Genomic DNA, 18,031 nt, shown 5'->3' on the forward strand with positions numbered 1-18,031 from the left:
CTTTGCCATTATGACGCGTGCGCACAGTACTAATGCATCGACCGACGGGCCACGATGTGTGTACAGCCCCAAGGATCCAGAAAAGGGTTGGTGGCCTGTAAGGCGAGGCTGCATGGGCCATTCACCGCTAACGAACCGAGGAACACCACAAACCAGGTGCCGGTCAGAAGAGCTTGCTGCTCCACAAGCCGTGCCTAAGTGGCTGGGGGCCGCACTGACAATCACGGGCCTAACGCACTTGTGGACAATTGCCCAAGTTGTCCGCTTGACGGGAACAAATCCTTCTTGTGAAGATGTACATATAACATTAGCCTGTAAGCAATTCCAAAGAACCACGAAATATCCTGCCACGGATGGGTGACGATTGTGTTATCGAGAGCTCGTTCGAGACTCACAGTGACGTACGTACATGTCAATTGAAGTCACTGAGTTGCTTAGCCATGAGTCAGCGCTGCGATGTACACACGAATCGAGTTGCGTGTGCAGCAAATGCTCCACAAATGTGACAACATTAGGCAACGATTTTTGATCTGATGGTCGAGTTAGGATTTCGAAGAGTAGTCCACAACGTGCCTATGGGGTTTGTCGTGTTTATACACGCTACGGAAGCCAGGCCGACCAAAATGTTGATCTCACACAAACCCGCTCTGGGTATGCCACTGATGACCAAATGAAGGACGTTACGAGACTCTATCTAAGTCGCATTGAGACTGTGAGTGATAATCTTTGATTCTGAATTATATTCTCATTCCATGCCGTACCAGCAGATAGTTGATGTAGTTTGACTGCTACGCGTCAACGTACGTAATTGAGTTGATTTGAAAAGACAAAACGCAAGATACTAGTGTCCGTGTATCTTAGATAGCAGGACTGAAGATAGAGTTTGGTGCCTGCACACTTAGTGCGGGGAAAACACCTTGTTCGGCAGGTGCCGCAATGGGAGAGTTTACACCGCGGTATTACTCCGGATTTGCACGCCGAATGTAACAGGCATATGACCGCAAAAGACCGGTGTATGCTACCCAGTAATCTTGTGCGATACAAGCGTTTTTCGAGCCGTCCTCGAGACGAGTCTCCACGCTTGAATCTAGCGTCCCTTGCCAGGACCGAAGGATAGGTTGTACATGCGACATGACACGACAGTATTTAGTGCGTATACTCACTCGACCACTCGAAGACTTGGGCAAGATGCTTCAGGTTTTGCCCATGATCCGTTGTGCTTTTGCAAGCAGGACAGTGCTTTCACGACCCAACTTTCGTTGGCCATTTGGACCTCCCCTTGCTTTTGCCATTGTTTTTCTGAAGCGCTCTCGCTCAGCGACCTTGTTAGCACGCTCCCTGTCAGCCTCTTCCTTGGCCTTCCGGCGCGCTTCTGCCTCGTCTTTCTTCTTTTGCGCCAGTTCGCTTTCTTTCTGGAAGGGCTGAGGGCGCGGTCGCCGTTGACGCCTCTCGAAGTTCTGCTGGCGCTCTGGTTCAGGCGACTTTTCCTCTAGCAGGACAGCACGGTCAGGGTGTGGCTCCAGAGTAGGCTCGGCCGCAGGTTCGGGAGGAGCTTTGTCGCCATGCTCGGTACTGGCTTCGCGTTCGTAGACTGACTTTGGTGGGTTGACGGCTTCCTTTTCCTCGCGTGCCTTGAGTTTGGCGTACTGCTTCTTAATCTTGGCTTTGTCTATAAGGCTCTTCTTGATCTTCTCAACTGGACTTGCAGTTAGCAGCTGCAGAAGGCAGTATGTTTGAAGGGGGAAAAGAGGCGTAGAGCACGTTGCGAAAACATGTCTGATATCCTGATGCGCATACTATGTCTAGTGCACTGCAGGGATGTGAATGAGAGGCGCTTACTTTTTCTTCGGTGTGTGCCATCGGGCAGATTCGCAGGCCCAATGGCGAAACCCTTCTTCTTCTTGAAGTCCTTACTCTTTGAAGACGACTTTGCGCCGCCCTCGTGTGGTCGAGTTGCGCCCATGGCCAAAGGTGTCTGTGGTGTCGCAAAAGTTTCGATGGGTAAAGGCTAGGATGGGAAAGGCAAAATGGCGCAGAGGTCCGTCAGGCTTGGCAAAGCGGAGCCCAGGGCGGCCGCGAATACGGCGGCGGCGGGGGACGAGGGTGTGACTGCTCTGTGGTAGCATGCATGTGAGTGCATGTGGACATCCTTACTACATACATACATACATACATACATACATAGCAGAGTCACAGTCCCTCGTGTCCCAACCCTATCCATCGCCGTGCTTCTTCCACACAGACACAGCCATTCTCCTCCTGTCGTGGGCACGTGCAGCCACCAATGCTCACAAAACTTGTTCTTTTGTTCGTCGTGTGACCGCGCCCGATGTAGCGCCTCAGCAGTCGCCGCACCAGCGACGTACATACTTTATCTATCAGCGCCGATGACATATATACGTACCACCTCGGGACAATTCTCGCACCTCGTCATCCGTCCTTTTCTTGCGCCACTCACTCACTCATTCTCTCTCGCTCTGCACCCCCACCTCCCGGGCTCCACGGCGTTTCGTCTTAAACCGGGCACCATGCCTGCGCAATGAGACGGCCACTGGAGCCAGCGCACCCGGGTTAAACTGGAAACTCTTACTCATACTATTCGCCGGGCCAGCAGGTGCTCCAACCGCGACAATTTGGCCCTCTTCGCCATCGCGACATTCCAACCGTCATCCTCGTGCTCTCACAAACGTCTCGCGCCAAACACTCTCGCTTGTATCCTCTGATCTGCTCAGCGCTCGTGCCTATGCCGTCCATTGCCACAATCTGCTTCAACCATGCCCATATTTCATGAGCCCAGTGATAGCCTGCGGGCGCCGTCAAACTTGCCTGAGCCGGTGACATCCAGCCGACAAAGAGTAGGGACCGCAGAATCGGGGGTCGAGGGGGCGTGGAACAGCAGTATGCATGCACAAGTACCGACCGCACTTGAATCCTCACTCGACGCGGACCCCGCGTCGCCCAACCAAACGCGCAAGTCGTCCATATTCGGCCGCAAAGAATGGGTAGAAAGAATCAAAAAGACAAACAGCCCGTCCTGGCTGCAGTGGCAGGGTGTGAGTATTGAGTCGCCTCGAGGGCATTGCCGCTACACGGTTCGTCACTGTCATACCAAGCACACCGCTGACCCTTTCCCCTTAGAGTGACATCACCACCGATCCCGATGCTTCCATCCGCCCCAATTCCCGTGAGCGCTCAAAGACCCCTCTTGCTCCTGCTGCCGACTTGCAATCGTCACAACCCTCCACTCCTGAACACTTGCGAGACCCCGCAGTCGCAGGTCTAGAAATCCAGCGCCCCCGGTCTGCATTGCACTCGGGAGACTTCAGAGAGAAACCAGCAGGGTGCGCTTCCAGCAACGACATCTCGTCCTCGGCTTTCCTCGCAACGTCTCCAGTCGTTCCATGGGATCGTTCTTTTCCCTCGGCGGCGTACAATGCGAACCGACATGACGTCTCATACGTCGACCCGCGTAACCGGGACAATCGCACAGCCCCGCGCTCACGAACGACATCACGGTCATCGCTTAGTTCAATAACGCTTTTGCCTCCAACAAGCCCGCTCGTACATCAGGCAAACAATACAGATTTGGATTTCTCTTCTAGGCCGAGCTCACTTCAAACAACTCCAAGCCCTAGTAGGAACAGTCGCCGACACACATACTCTCCTGCGTCTTACCACGGCTACCAGTCTACCCACATGGCACGCTCTACAACTGGAACACCTGCTGCCCGTCATCTACGCTATAGCAGTTCGATACCTTACCAAGCACATCAACCTCGGCGGTCATCAACAATCAATCACTCAGAACCCCAATCTTTTTCTCAATCACAATTCCTCAACCCACGACGGCCATCATTCTCATCCGAGGCGTCTCCACTCCAGCACGCACCCATGGTAGGCTCCTACGAAGAGTCCATATTGCGGGGACGCATGTCTACAACCCCATCACGGCCCCTTGACTTTGTGGCGAAAATTGGTGTTCTTGGACGAGGGCAGTGCAAATCAAGCCTCAAGTGCCCACCTCACGTCACAATTCCGTTTCCCGCAGTCTTCTACAGCTACAATACAGGAAACGGTAGGATATCAGATAATGAGCCAAGTCCGTATGTCGGCCTCATAGACTTGGAGAACTCACTACCCGCTCCCGACGAAAGCAACGAACCTGGCAAACGCAAGCGACGACACGCCGCACCTGCTCCGGATCAAGATGACCTAGACTTTCGGATACAGCTTGGTGACGAAGAAAATGCACAGGCTGTAAAGGAAGATCTGCGTCGGAGAGAAAAGAAAAAGCGACGATCCACGTCTCCAAAAGCACCTCCTGGGGGCTGTTATCGAATTCCCCCGCAGGGTCAACTTCAGATTGTTTTGAAGAACCCAAACAAGACGGCAGTGAAGCTGTTCCTGGTCCCATACGACGTATCAGACATGGAGCCAGGCCAAAAAACATTTGTCCGACAGCGCAGTTATTCCGCCGGTCCCATAATAGACATGCCCGCTTCTTCGCGGAAAAATCTCGGTACTGATCGTCCAGAAGCTGCCCTCAGCGGTTCAGATGACCCCAACGATCGCCCGATTCTCCGTTACTTGATTCACTTGCACATATGCTGTCCCTCAAAAGGTCGTTACTACCTATATAAAAGTATACGTGTCGTCTTTGCCAACAGAGTCCCTGATGGTAAGGAGAAGCTAAGAAATGAGATCCAACAGCCAGAGCCAAGGTACAGTACCTACAAACCAACACGCGACTCATTGGCATCACAAAAAACTCCGTCCGTTGGATCCCAGTTCACCAACGAGGGAGATTTGCGTCGTCGCAGTGCGGGATGGCCGCGCTCTCATTCACAACAAGCGTACGACCAGCTTGATGGCTTGAGCCACCATGCGCCAATGCCTCCTATAGCTGTCAAATTCACAGGTGGTACTACAAACTCATCTGCATCGAGCAGTTTCAGTTCGCATATACCCGATATGCAGCCTATACCTTTCAATCTCGGTCGATTAGCTGCAATCGAATCACGACCCGTCTCGCGGGATCAAATGGAGGTAGATCCGAAGAGCCCTTTCAGGACTCCAGTCACATCTCCGCGCCCCGGTGTCAAGAGCCTGATGTCACACGGCGAAGGTGCCTTTGAAAAACTGAACAAAGGTGACATTGGCTACGGCGGAAACGCATTCTCTCCTATCAGCAGTCCGAATAGCCCTCCCAGTGCGGGTTTGCTGTCGCAAAAGTTGCGTGGTTTGGACGTTGAGCGTAATGAATAGTAGGCCTGCTTGTGCTCTTGATGTGTTCATGGGAAAAATCTAGTCTTTGGGTTTTTGGTTTCAAAATTTCATAATATGGTCACCCGAAGGCGTCTAATACCCCGTTACTCTTCTCGTTTCGATCACGCCGGCGTTGCTGAATGGCGCTACCACATGGCAGGAGTATAGGACTGTTTGATGGACCCGAGATTCTTACTAGCTAGTACTTGTAAACATAGTTGGTACGAATATCTACTCACCTCTTCAATTACGCATTGCCCAGTCTTTTGACAGAAAGCTTCCTTGCGCCAGTGCCACTGTCTGCCCTTGGAATGGTTTGCATAGGCTCAAGGCTGTTAGCCTTGTCGTAGGGCTTAGCGTGTATATGCATCTTGCCCCAGCGTTCGCGAAGAGTGACGTCGGGATTAATTTCGTTACATCCGAGGACTAGCACGCTCTGCTCTGAACTGCATCATCAATTGTCTCTGCTCACAAAACACCCGGCACGCCATATCTTGCAGGCTAAGAACAACAATCTCATACATAATTTTCTAATTAATCCGCTGCATTGTAGAGTAGCAATGGCTTCCAAGCGCGCGGTTCAACTCGGCATCCACGCACATGCCTCGGTCATAGGTCGACAAACTTCGCGATTGCGCTTGAACGCTACACAAGCTTTCAGCCTTGCGTTGCGCCAGCAAAGCACAAGCGCTTCTAAGAGCAGGTTGTCAATTTTGGGAAATACACCAAGTGTGCAATTGGCGCCTGTACAGAAGAGATGGCATTCGCAACAGCCGCCCAACCTAAACAAAGTCTACCAGTTTGAGGATGTGCGTAGCTTCCTTACGGTTAGTCCTTATTTCTTGAGTGTTTTTATTGATTTTTTTCAAAGGTCCTTCACATTCTCGAACATCCCTCCGACTCTCGCCTGCTCATCGACGTACGCGAACCCCATGAATTCGAGGCCAATACTATCCCCACTTCTATCAACATCCCCGTTACATCCCAGCCGGATGCGCTGCTCCTAAGCGAGGAAGACTTCGAGGATCGCTTCGGGTTCCAGAAGCCACCCAAAGGCAAGGAGGTCGTGTTTTTCTGCAAAGCGGGGGTTAGGAGTTCGGCGGCGGCGGGTATTGCGAGACAGGCGGGGTAAGTTGATTCTCTTATGAAGTAAAAAACTACTATAAATTGAGAGTTTTGTGTCATATTGAAGACTACTATAGCTAACAAAGGACAGATACCAAAACGTTGGTGAATATCGTGGCTCATGGCTTGACTGGCAGAGACGCGGTGGACCAGGTACAAAAACCCCACCAAAGCCGGATGGAATTGGAGAGCCCAAAGAGCCTAGGACGGAAACCAAGCCCACGGAAAGGACGGGTAGCAGTGGAGAGGAGGATATTGGTCCTGAAGGACAGCCTGTACCACCACCCGGGGGTATTGTTACTGGCCGACAGTAGGACAAACTGTACACCAGCTAAGCGGGAGCACCAAGATAGAATGTAATGCAAGGTCGTTTGAGAGGTGTATATAGTGTGATTTGTAGATAGTTCAGTAGTACGTAAATTGACATTACATTCATCAACTATGTGTATATGACATGACCTGTGGTATAAATCTAAACATGAACGAGGCATGGTAAGGTTGACGTTATTCGAGTAACCCAAACACTCAAATCCTCGTCCTCAATACCCTCATCCCTACTTACACTCCTCCTCAAAACACTTCTTATACTCCCCCCACAACTCCTTAACCCCCTTCCCACAACAATCCCTCCACAACCTCTCCTCATCATACTTCTCCACCCTCAACCCCTCATTAATCCTTCTCACAACATCCCTCCCATGCTCCCTCTCCAACCACTCCAGAAAATACCCCGTACGCTCATACCCAGCATCCCACTCACAATCCACATGCCTCTTCCAATGCGGCGGCGCATACCCGGCCTTCAACCTCACCCAATCCGCAATCCCTTCCACCAGGCCCCCCGGCGCCGCTCCTTTGCCATCCCACTGCCAACAATGCACCATTTCATGCACCAGCACACCGAGCATCTCTTCCTTGACGCGCCCCGCGTCGATGCGCGCGATGTACGAGGTGTTGAAGTGGATTTCCTTGTGATCAGAGTCCAGGTCTAGCCCGGTGGTGTAGGCGACGCCGTCCATGTCGCGTAAGACGAGGGTTACGGAGCGGGTGGGCGGGATGCTCGAGGGTGGGAGCGAGGTGTAGAGGTGGGTTAGCACCGTGGTGACGGCCGTCGAGAGCGCATCCGAGGCGTGGAGCAGGCGCAGGAAGGTGTGCGTGCCCGCGCTGGAGAGGTCGCGGAGTTCGAGGCGGAGGAGGGGGGTGCGTGGGGGGGTTACGATGGGGTGGGAGGGGTGGGCCGAGTAGGAGAGGGGTGGGTTGCTGGAAGAGGAGGAGTCTGAAGGGGGGAGAGCGGAAGACTGCGGGGCGGGTGGGTCGGAAGGGGGGGTGGTGGTGTTGGTGGTTGTGGGTGCGGACATGACTTGGTAGTGTTTGGTGGGTTGCGGAGACATTGGTTTTGGTGGAGTTGGACGCGACTTTTTTCGTGTTTCCCGTGGGGTAGGTAGTAAGTGAGCGGGTGGTACGGTTTATAAAGTGTTATGAACCCACGTGTTTGCTCCTTACATGTTTGAGCTCGAGCAAGAGGTTGGGACCATGTGCCGGTACGTGCCGCGGGAGGATTGCTCCAGCTTAGATAATATTAAACAAACTTTCATGGCCACTTCACGAATTCTGTAATGGGTCCTAGATTGATTGTATCCTTCTATATGTAATTCTATCTCTTCAGATCTTGATTAACGGTGTGTGGGGCTTCTGATGTTGGGAAGTCGTCGATCCTCACGTTCTATATCAGGTATATCCTCCATAGTCTAACCCCAGTTCTTTATTGCGAGCTCTTGAATACTTCAGGGAAAATCTTGCGCAATTCCTGTAAACTGCGGATCTGGTACTTGCTGGCGGGTACTTCGGGCGCTGGATCCTTTTCGTCCAGCAAGTGTGCTGTTTTCCATCCTCGTTCTTCAGCTGCTTTGCAGTTGATGTACGAGTCGTCTGACATGATATTAGTGACATTCGAAGAAAGCTCATTCCTCAGATCTGACTCACCAACGAAGTAGCATTTTTCATTCGACTTGATGCCCGCTTCAGCCATGGCCTTTTCGAACATCTCAGCATGTGGTTTGCAGTAGAACTTTTCCGATCCGTAATCACAGTAGGTAATTCCTTCGAATAGATCGTCGATTTGCAGCAACTTGACGACGCGCTTGCCATGGTTGATGTAAGCGTTAGTAAATAGCCATAAGCGGACTTTGCTGGTATCGATGTCTTCGATCAACTTGCGTAGTTCCGGGTTGGGCTTGATGACGTCTTCCAAAGGTAGCGCATCATCGACTTTGCTGTTGTACTCTAGTGCGTCAACCTTGTGGTGGCGCACGAGTCCTTCGATCGCAAGACCGTATTCTCGGTAGTACCGGAAGTGCAGTTCGTTGGCGTCTTGTTGTGATAGACTCAGGTGGTCTTGGAAGAACTGATCTGTAAAAGTTGAGCTGATGTTTAAGGGAAAGCACAGAACTTCCTAATAAGAGCAGAAGGTCGAAACATCTGACTGGATTATAGAAGTTTAGCTGAAATAGAGGGATACTTACCTATCAGTTCGCTCATCATACGGTGGATTTCGAGACCTGATTATGTTAGTGTTGAGTATTATAAATTGCGTACTACGAAATACACACTCTTTGGATAAAGCTACATAACAGTCAGTAGGTGTTGATCAAGTCCCAAGGGCTCACTTACACAATTGTCAATATCAAAAAAGAAGACAGGCTTCTCATTCTCGTCTACAACAGCTGTACCATTCGCGGGTGAGTCATGTGCGGGTTTCGACCGATACTTCATGGTCTCCGGCGGTGCAGCGGTGTTGAAGTGCATCGTGTTGAGTTGGGGTTGATAGTTGAGAAGTTGGTTTCGTAATGTTTTGCGAAATGGCAATACCAGAATCAAGAATAGTAAAGATAGTGGTCGGAGGGAGTGACACTAAAGTATGTCAGATCAATGCAAAGCGAGAAGCAAGACGGCGGTGTTGATATGTGATGTCGTCATACCTCTTTATACCAGTGCAGACGACGAGTACCGAAGAATGTTTCGAGGAACTTCTGTCGGATCGGAACTCGGCCCTTCCATTCACAGTCATCGAAGGCGCGATGAATACATGACCGACTAGCATTCCTGTTTCGGACTAGCCCGAATTGGCGCGTGCATCACTGAAAACCAAGACGCGCTGCAACTCCATCTCTCCGCATTCCCGCTGGCCGCTGTCAACCCCCTTCCCCTTTATCAATCCCAACACCCAGCTCAGTCGCGGGTGCTGCCTATATTTGTATAATCGCCAACGTTGCGCTTGCTTCTTGGTGCTGGTACTGATTTTTCGGCCTTCTTTTCTGTTGTAATCGCAGCGCAAATGGCTTCAATGTCGTCGACAGCCACAGCGCCGTCGTCGCATTTGAACGGGGCCAGCGCGGTATCTGCAGAGGTGCTTCGCGAGGCTGATTTCCTCCAGAAGATTCTGCAGATACGCGATGAGGTCTTCGCGAGCAAACATCCGCGTATACACCTTCCAGCCAAAGTAATTGAACAGGTTGCACCGCGTCTTCCCCAAGCCGCCTTGGCCAGGCCTACGACCAACGGCACGCCCAACGGACCCTCGTCACAGCTGCTTCCTCCGCGTCCAGCATCGTCCGCGCGGCCCCCTACATCTCCAATACACGCTACACAGCGACCATATTCGGCCAAGTCTTCGTCATCAGGCATCGATCCTGTCCTGCTCACAAAATCTGAACATCTGGTCAAGGCAGAGCAGCAGCTCAAGCGACAGCAAATAGAACGCGCTCTCAAGGATCAGTTTGACCGAAAGGGTCGCGGCAACGATGTTGATGAGCGAGAAGCTCTCATCGATGTGGAACAGTGTTTGATCAAGGCTCACCAACTGGTTCCGCCTGTTTCTGGCTTACCATCTACGGCTAACAATAGTGATGGCGTCGAGTCGTTTGACGAGAATTCCTATTATTCTAGCAAGGCAGACAGCTGGTCGCCAGAGCCTGATCACGCTGACCATGCTCATGCTACTGCAGCTCCACTGACCCCGCAGGCGCAACAAACTGCCAAGCAAGTGAATCTTCATACTCGTCCCGCCCACCCCCCAGTGATCGATCTGGACGAGGAGGCCTACGAGCCGGCTGATGACATAGAAATCTATGAACCTGAACCGGCACAAGTGCATGAGGAAGGTGACGAAGAAGAAGACTATTCTCCGCCTCCAGCCGACGTTGGTCCTAGTGAACCACCAAGAAGCCGGGGCCGCAACCGCAATGGTGGAACAAATGGGTATGATATTGAATTCTTTCATCTACGTCTTTTTCCTTTCATGGCCACTTGACACATTCTGGATCCCGGGTAACATTCAACGCCAAATAATCGCATGAGACATTAATGTTTCGTTGTTGAGTACCATCCGACTTTGGAAGCCGTACCTCAGTCTGGAAAATATCTTGCACGGCGAACGGAGGTCCTACAGTATTTCTGCATCTGGCACATATATTTTGAGAATGTCTAGGATTCATGCTAATTTACGTATAGTTCATCACGTCGCCAGAGCCCAGCCGGTCCAGGGCAATCGAGTCAAAATCCTCGCAAGCGAAGAAGAGAGGAAAGGAGACGACAGCAAGCCAGCAAACAGGTTGCACAATCTCCCGAGCCTTATATCAAAGAAGAGCCGCAATCACCTCCTCCGTTCGGATCTTACTCTGATCCGCAGCCCAGTAAGCGTCGTGCGCTACAGCCACAGCCCGATGATTTGGAGGTTGTGTCGGCGCAGGCAAGTCCTCGAATGCAACCTGTCTACTATCGCGACCAGGATCCGTTTGTACGTTCTTATCGTGAACTTGACGAGCCATCCTCGTCTCCTGCCGTCATACGCACACCACAACGCAAAGCACTGCGCGACGACCAAGATCTTAGACGGGTTGCGAGTCTACAATATGCGCGACGACCGTACTCTCCTAGTGGTGAAGGGCAGATGTATGTTGCGTCAGAGCCACGTCAGATGCGCGCAGCATCTCATGCCTTCATCGAGCGCGCCGAAGCGCCGCCCGTATACCGAGAAGCATCGACGCGCCCACCAGCAGCACCTCGATATGTCCAGGGTCGGTCACGATCCCCCGTGCACGAATACATCTCACATGGGCATTCACCAATGCTCATGGCCCCACCACCCCGCCGAATTGTTGTGGACCAGTACGGCAACAGATATTACGCTGCGCCAGTGGATGCTCGAGAGTCAATGGCGCCGCCAAGTAGGCGTATTGAGGTGGACCCCTTTTACGAGCGCGCGGTTACGCAAGAGCCTAACATGCGCGCCCCTACTCGGACAGAGTTGTATGAAGGCGAGGCTATACAGAGAATGCCGCCACCACCGCGACGGTACATCGAAGCGTCAGAGGTTGAGATGATGGAGAGCCCGTATCGTCACCGTGAGGCGTCTCGTCGTCCAATGGAGGTGGAGCATCGACCTGGGCCACAGTACGAAGAGATGGGACCTCCGCGAGAGTATCCTCCGGCGCGATCATACAGCATGCGTCCCGAGGGAGTGCGAAGAGAGATACCCGAGGGCTATGTGCGGCACGAAAGCATACAACCGGTGACGGTACGTGGATCGCAACCACGGTTCCGGGAAGTCAGTGTTGTGTACCAGGAGCCGTTTGAGGAGCATCAGTATATCAGCGCGCCGCAAAGTCGACGGTACGTCGAGGAGGGGCCCATGGAGGTAGGACCAGGAGCGGAAGCGTATGCTGGCGAGGGGCGTCACGTGTATGCGCGGTATTGAGGTTTGTTGCTACAAGGTTTGGGCTTTTTGACTAGCTGCTGGGCACATTGTATAGCTTGTGTTGTAATGTGAATACGACGGGGTCATTGGATAAGGCCAAGCATGTGAAAGAAGAGAAGGTAGCTTTAGTTGAGAGTAATACATGATGGCTTACCAAGGTTGTTCGCTTCGCTTGTTGTGTACTTGGGGATTGTCCCATGATACAAAAAACGAAGGCATCAAAAGTGAGGGAGAGAGAAAAGAGAGAGGGAGCAAATGGAGGAGGGGCTTGGCAGTGGGCAGGCGGGTGTTTCAGGGCGATGTGGCGCAAGGGTGACGCAGGCCGGGTGTAGAGGCCGACTAGTAGAGGGGTGGTTATACCAGATGAGGCTGGCCGGCTCGCATCCGTCATGGGACGGCAGGGGGGAGGGGCGCGGACGTAATAGTCGGCAGCGTGGAAGTGGGAGGAGCAGCGGGAAGAGGGTCGGGCGCCACGAGCAGTGTACATAGGCGCATGTGTAAGTATGTATGTGTGTGTGTGTATGTGTGTATAGTAGGTGTAGTAGTGTATGGGGGGTATAGAAGAGTGTCGTGTGCAGGCGCTTGGACTTGCCCTCAAGCCTGTTTCGTCACCGGCACGCGGTGTGTTTCTCATGCATCGGGCCATGCTTGTTTGCCACGCAAAGAGCTTCTGTCGAGGCACCAAGGCCGTGGGCATGAGGGTTTGCACCTGTGCATGTGTAAATATACACCGATGCTAGTATACGGCATGGGGACGAGGGGAAGCAGCCGGGTCCCGCGTCATGTCTATTCTTGCCCGGCAAGGCCATGATGGTGTAATACGCAGCGAGTCTGAGCGCCCAACTATACTGGTTTGGTCGAGGATGTGCAGGCTCTCGGTCCACCACCACCACACAGCCCAGCTCAACAAGCAGGCGACTCGACGAAGAAGAATAGAAGAATCCAAACAAGAAGCTGATGATGCAGCACGCCAAAACAAAGCAGATGTGAGAGACCCCAAAGACCCACTGCACTCGACGGCCGGACGAGTATTTCCCAGCCCCCTCTCGCCCTCTGCCCCCCCCCCCTCTCTGCTGGCGAGGACAAGCCGGTGTTGGTCGTGGCCACGCAAGGCGAGGTTGCTTTTGGTGTTGGAGGCACGCTGGGGCCCACCATCGCGAGTGCAGCCAATCAGGCGCCCGCTCCGCCTTGCTCGACGCTCGCTCGCCCGCCAGCTGCTGCTGCGCTCCCCATCTTCCTCGTCCTTCTTCCCTTTGCCCTCTCCCACCCACCAACGCCCGCCAACTCCCCCGGGCGTATCCTCCACCACCATGCACAAACTCTCAAATTTCCCGGCACAAGCCCGGCACGGCTGGGAGAAGATGACCCCCTCGACCGGCTTCTCGTTCTCGAGGTCCAACCACGAAATGCCCGTCACAGCTCCGATCAAGCGGCCCTCGACCGCAACCTCAGCCCCGCCCGTCATACCGCCCGGCACCCAGGTCAATCTCTCCTTCAACGTGCCCTTTTCTTCCAATCTCGCTGGCCCCGACCCGGACGACATCATGTGGGCCAGCCCTGGGGCAAAAGCGCGATGGACCCATCCGGAAGGCACGGCAGATTCGACGCCCACACACAAACTGCCTGTACACGCCCAAAACGTCGACAACCTGCGCAACCTGTGTCGAGAGGTGAGCGAGCAGACGGACGGACGCGTGTCCGCCGTTGTCACGTCCGCAGAGTCCAAGCCGCTTCCTGGCCTGCAGCGGGGCCCGTTGCGGGCCCTCGTCACCAACGTCTGTCTATCTGGCGAACTCGAGATTGTCAACTCGATGCGCTGCCGGATCCTCAACTCGACGCCCATTTCTCTGGTAGGCTGCCCGTTCGGAGTTGCAACTGTCGGCCCGTTACTGACATCTTGGCACAGCGATCATCCTTTGTCGATATTGATTCGCAGCTCATCATAGATCCGCCTACGCAAAATGTCCGAGGTGCTGTGCTCAACCAGCTCGATCTCATTGCCAAGGCGACCAAAGCCGACATATTCCTGCTCATGCCCAAGCAGCCCGACATTGAGACGGCCAGCTTCCACGGCAACATCGATACCGGAGCCGACCCGCGCCTTCGATGCGCCATCTACGGAGACCTCGAGACCATGGAGCACGCAAAGACGCGAGTGCTGATTATGATCGACCAGATTGTGAGTTTCTTGATGCCCCACTGATGTCCGCTAGCGCTCCATGCTAACCGGTATGCCATCACAGCTTAAGCGATGTGTTGATACCATGAAGCTGGAACTGACCATGCATACCCTGATATGTGGACGTGGACGCAAGAACATCAAGATGATTGAGTCAGCTACAGGCACCGCCATCTACTTCCCCCCGCCATTTCCGCGCTTGTTCGGCTATACGCCACCGGGTGCCCAGCGCCGTCCCGACGATCTAGTCTACATTACGGGAGAAAACTCCGAGAACATATTGCGCGCTAAGCAGCGCCTGCATGATCTGGTCATGTCTACCAAAGTCTTTGTGAAGCCCGTCATGGTCACTGACACTAAGCTCGATGCTATTCTGCTCGAACGTCTTGACAAAGTCCGCAAGATCATCGAGAACAACGGATCGTACATCCTGCTACCTCCTCTTGGTGTTCAGCGTGGTGTTGTGCGCGTACAGGGCACCGACGTTTTGCACGTTGAGCGCACTGTACGCGAGCTTATGCAACTTGTAAGTCTCTGACAGTCGGCCACTGTGCGCATCTACTCACAAATTTTCCCAGGCCGGCCAGTTTTACAGTGCATCGTGGTTCATCACTCACCCTGACCCTACGCAACGTCCTCCCACTCCAGCTGACGTTCGTGCTATGCTCTCCGACATCTGCATCAACTCTGGTGCCGAAGTCAGTTTTGAGAAGCTCAACTTCCATATCTATGGATCTGATGATGCTGTACGAGCTGCTCTCATGGTTATCAGTAACATCCCCTTTGTGAAGAAGTCGCAGTACAACATGAGCGTCAAGATTGAGCTTGCCAACGAACACAAGGAGTTTGTCAGCGGCAAGAAAAATGGCAAGATTAACAAGATTATGAGTCACAGTAGTGTCCAGATTGTCTTTGATGGCTTCAATGAGTACAACTTCTACATTGTAGTCCGTGGCGCCCAGTACGAAGCCACAAAGAATGGTCTCGATCTTGTAGAGCAGGAGATGCCCGCATCCATCTCCTTCCATGTACCTGACCAGTACCACAAGCGCATTATTGGCATCGGCGGTCAGCATATCCAACGCATCATGAAGAAGTATTCCGTCTTCGTCAAGTTCTCCAATGCCATGGATCGTGGTGGGTTCGGCAAAGAAGAAGACGACATCAAGGTCGACAATGTCATCTGCCGCACACCTGCGCGTAACGCTCAGAACCTAGACCTCGTCAAGCAAGAGATCATGGACATGGTCGAGAAGGCTGATGCCGAATTCGTCTCTGAGACTATCAACATCAACCGCTTGTACCACCGTGAGCTCATTGCCCACCTAGACAAGATCGACGAGTTAGAGAAGAAGTTCAACTGCAAGATCACCTTCCCTAGCACTGAGGAGGCTAGCGACATTGTTACTGTGTCTGGCCCTGAGTACCAGGTGCCATTCGCAGTCGACGAGTTCTTGGTATGTTTTCTTTTCCCTATCAGTGTATCTCAAGACATTCTCACTAACCAATTCCAGGGCATGGTGCCAGAATCTCACGATCTTGCCTTCCCTTCAACCACTGGGCTCAGCGAGCACATTCGCTCCGCAGAATTCAAGGCTGAGATTCTCGACAAGCTCAAGACTCAACATGAGGTCGATGCCCAGCTCCAGCCAGCTCAGACTGAAACCACTGATAGCAAAGAAGAGCAGGTTGAGGCTTTCCACATTGTCTTCACTCGCAACAATGCCGGTGGCTTGAAGGATGCAATTGACTTCTTGCTCAATCACCTTGTCATGCACGGGCTGGATACTAACACGGTTCGTGGCGCGCTTCCACGTCCCAAGTCTGACTCTTTTGAAGACTCCTTGCCCTTCTTTGAGTCGAAGCTTCTACAGCGTGCCGAGCCTGCTGTCGACAGCACAGACTCTCCCACTCGCTCTCACTTTGGTGGTGATGATGAGCCTCGTGGTATGCTGGACCGCCTTCGCAAGCCAGGCAGCATGTCATCGTTCACGTCCATTTTCAACGGACGTAAAAATACCAATTCACCCGGATCGCTCTTCAAGCATGCTTCTAGCAACGCTTCCAAGGCATCCCTTGCCAGTCTAGAGTCCACCGGTAGCTACCGCAACCCGTGGAACGACAGCGGCATCAACTTAGCAGACGATGAGCACCACACCAACGGCTGGCCCATGCCAGCCCCTCGTTTTGAGTCCAAGTTTCCTTTTGGTTCCTCTTCCGCGGCGTCTGGGGACGTGACTCCCCGGTACGATCCGCGGGGCTCCGTGGACAGCGGGCGCCCTAGCACTTCTCATTCTGCATCTGGATACCCGGCCCCTATTGGGCCTCCTCGTTAAATGATACACCAACAATCTCGAACCATTTATTTGATACCACTACTGTACCCCCTCCCGGCCTTTTAACGAAGAATACCCCCACCGCTACGCGTTCAATTGTCTCTTGTACGTGTGCGACGAGAAAAGAATTATACCCCCAAAACCTTCCCACTCCTACGGCGAATATCACGTATAAGCCTGGCCTGGCTGGTTGTTTTGTCTTTGTCTCTCTCTCCATCTCTCTCTCTCTGTGGTTTTGTCTTGTTTTGCTGCTGCTGCTGTTTTCTTGCGCGCGTGTGTGCGGGGGTTCCCTTTGCTTATTTTCGAAATGGCGTTTCTTTTTTCTCTCTTTTTTTTGCTTTTGCTTGCTCCTGTAACCTTTGAGAAGCGTCCCCCCTTCTTTTGTGTTCGATTTCGAAATGATTCCCCCATCCTCCTCCTCTCCCAAATCCTAAATGTACTACTTACCTTAACCTGGTAAAAAAAACTCTTCGAGATCGGCGCGAAGAAAAGAAATATACCAATTTGCTTCCTTTTTTCCAAATTTTGTGGAATTTGAACATGATGAGAAAAAAAATTGATGTCTCGTTACGTCCCATTCTCTCTCACTCTCTCACTCTCTCACTCACTCTCTTTTTACATGTGGTGTTGAATGTTGATGATGATGATGCTGAGATTGAGAATTGAATACCCCAACTCTACCCTCACTTCCCCTTTGATTTTTTTCTTCTTCTTCTTGTTTGCCGCGCTTCTTCCGTCGTGATGGAGACAAACGGGGGGTTTTAATTTCGCTATTGGCTCGCCGGCGGGTACGTTAAGGTAGCAAATATGTATGGTGAAAACGTATATAAATGTGAATAGAAGCGGTGTGTCTCCTATCTCTACGTGTGTGTGTGTGTGTACATGTGTGTATGTGTGTGATATACCATTGATTCTGGTGTATTAAGAGCAACTAGAGAGCGATGAGTATGAAGGAGGATGGATGAGAGGGAGAGAGAGACATGGGACACTTTATGATATCGGAGTGTCTGGTAGTGAATGAAACTGTCCGTGTGCAAGGATAAAGAGTAAAAGGACGACAAAGTGGATAGAATAGCATGTGCGTGTTGTTTGAATCATCTACTAGTTACTAGCACTACAAGTAGCGATGGCGATATCCTTTGAGAGCCATAGAACGAATACATGTGCTTGTTGCCTAAGGGATGGCAAAATGAATGTCCACCAAGGTACTATATCCAATCACCACAGCAGTCGCCATCCTTTACATACTGTCCTATCACTTTTTTTTTCCTTCAACAGCTTGCAAAGATTGCTTCTCGTCCAAGTTCAGATACTTTTGACTGTGGCTACGCTTTCTAGAATCATGGAAAAACAAGCTTTCCTCCTCAAACA

At 52.3% G+C, this 18,031-nt stretch overlaps 7 protein-coding genes across 7 annotated transcripts; 4 read left to right on the forward strand and 3 right to left on the reverse strand.

The window, feature by feature from the left end:
* Positions 1-1,193: 1,193 nt before the first annotated feature.
* COCMIDRAFT_36026 (uncharacterized protein) lies at positions 1,194-1,963 on the reverse strand (the record flags this gene model as incomplete). The annotated part of the gene is made up of 2 exons (XM_007688970.1): positions 1,194-1,696; positions 1,840-1,963. The coding sequence occupies 2 exons, from the start codon at positions 1,961-1,963 to the stop codon at positions 1,194-1,196; spliced, it is 627 nt and encodes a 208-aa protein (XP_007687160.1).
* An 811-nt stretch (positions 1,964-2,774) lies between these two features.
* COCMIDRAFT_25619 (uncharacterized protein) lies at positions 2,775-5,265 on the forward strand (the record flags this gene model as incomplete). Its single annotated transcript, XM_007688964.1, has 2 exons — positions 2,775-3,053; positions 3,139-5,265. The coding sequence occupies 2 exons, from the start codon at positions 2,775-2,777 to the stop codon at positions 5,263-5,265; spliced, it is 2,406 nt and encodes an 801-aa protein (XP_007687154.1).
* Positions 5,266-5,825: 560 nt separating this feature from the next.
* COCMIDRAFT_25620 (uncharacterized protein) lies at positions 5,826-6,704 on the forward strand (the record flags this gene model as incomplete). The annotated part of the gene is made up of 3 exons (XM_007688965.1): positions 5,826-6,092; positions 6,137-6,393; positions 6,482-6,704. 3 exons carry the CDS (start codon positions 5,826-5,828, stop codon positions 6,702-6,704), a joined length of 747 nt encoding a protein of 248 aa, XP_007687155.1.
* A 249-nt stretch (positions 6,705-6,953) lies between these two features.
* COCMIDRAFT_76552 (uncharacterized protein) lies at positions 6,954-7,592 on the reverse strand (the record flags this gene model as incomplete). The annotated part of the gene is made up of 1 exon (XM_007688976.1): positions 6,954-7,592. A coding segment is annotated over one exon (639 nt), but the record flags the coding sequence as incomplete, so codon positions are not given.
* A 560-nt stretch (positions 7,593-8,152) lies between these two features.
* Positions 8,153-9,195, reverse strand: COCMIDRAFT_25622 (uncharacterized protein; the record flags this gene model as incomplete). Its single annotated transcript, XM_007688966.1, has 5 exons — positions 8,153-8,319; positions 8,374-8,799; positions 8,913-8,948; positions 9,000-9,012; positions 9,061-9,195. 5 exons carry the CDS (start codon positions 9,193-9,195, stop codon positions 8,153-8,155), a joined length of 777 nt encoding a protein of 258 aa, XP_007687156.1.
* Positions 9,196-9,733: 538 nt separating this feature from the next.
* Positions 9,734-12,145, forward strand: COCMIDRAFT_93215 (uncharacterized protein; the record flags this gene model as incomplete). Its single annotated transcript, XM_007688977.1, has 2 exons — positions 9,734-10,647; positions 10,900-12,145. The coding sequence occupies 2 exons, from the start codon at positions 9,734-9,736 to the stop codon at positions 12,143-12,145; spliced, it is 2,160 nt and encodes a 719-aa protein (XP_007687167.1).
* A 1,310-nt stretch (positions 12,146-13,455) lies between these two features.
* On the forward strand, positions 13,456-16,660 carry COCMIDRAFT_93216 (uncharacterized protein; the record flags this gene model as incomplete). Its single annotated transcript, XM_007688978.1, has 5 exons — positions 13,456-13,995; positions 14,052-14,324; positions 14,389-14,850; positions 14,903-15,781; positions 15,839-16,660. 5 exons carry the CDS (start codon positions 13,456-13,458, stop codon positions 16,658-16,660), a joined length of 2,976 nt encoding a protein of 991 aa, XP_007687168.1.
* Positions 16,661-18,031: the final 1,371 nt, after the last annotated feature.

This window comes from Bipolaris oryzae (genome assembly GCF_000523455.1).
Source record: "Bipolaris oryzae ATCC 44560 unplaced genomic scaffold scaffold_50, whole genome shotgun sequence".
In the NCBI taxonomy this organism is placed as follows: domain Eukaryota; kingdom Fungi; phylum Ascomycota; class Dothideomycetes; order Pleosporales; family Pleosporaceae; genus Bipolaris; species Bipolaris oryzae.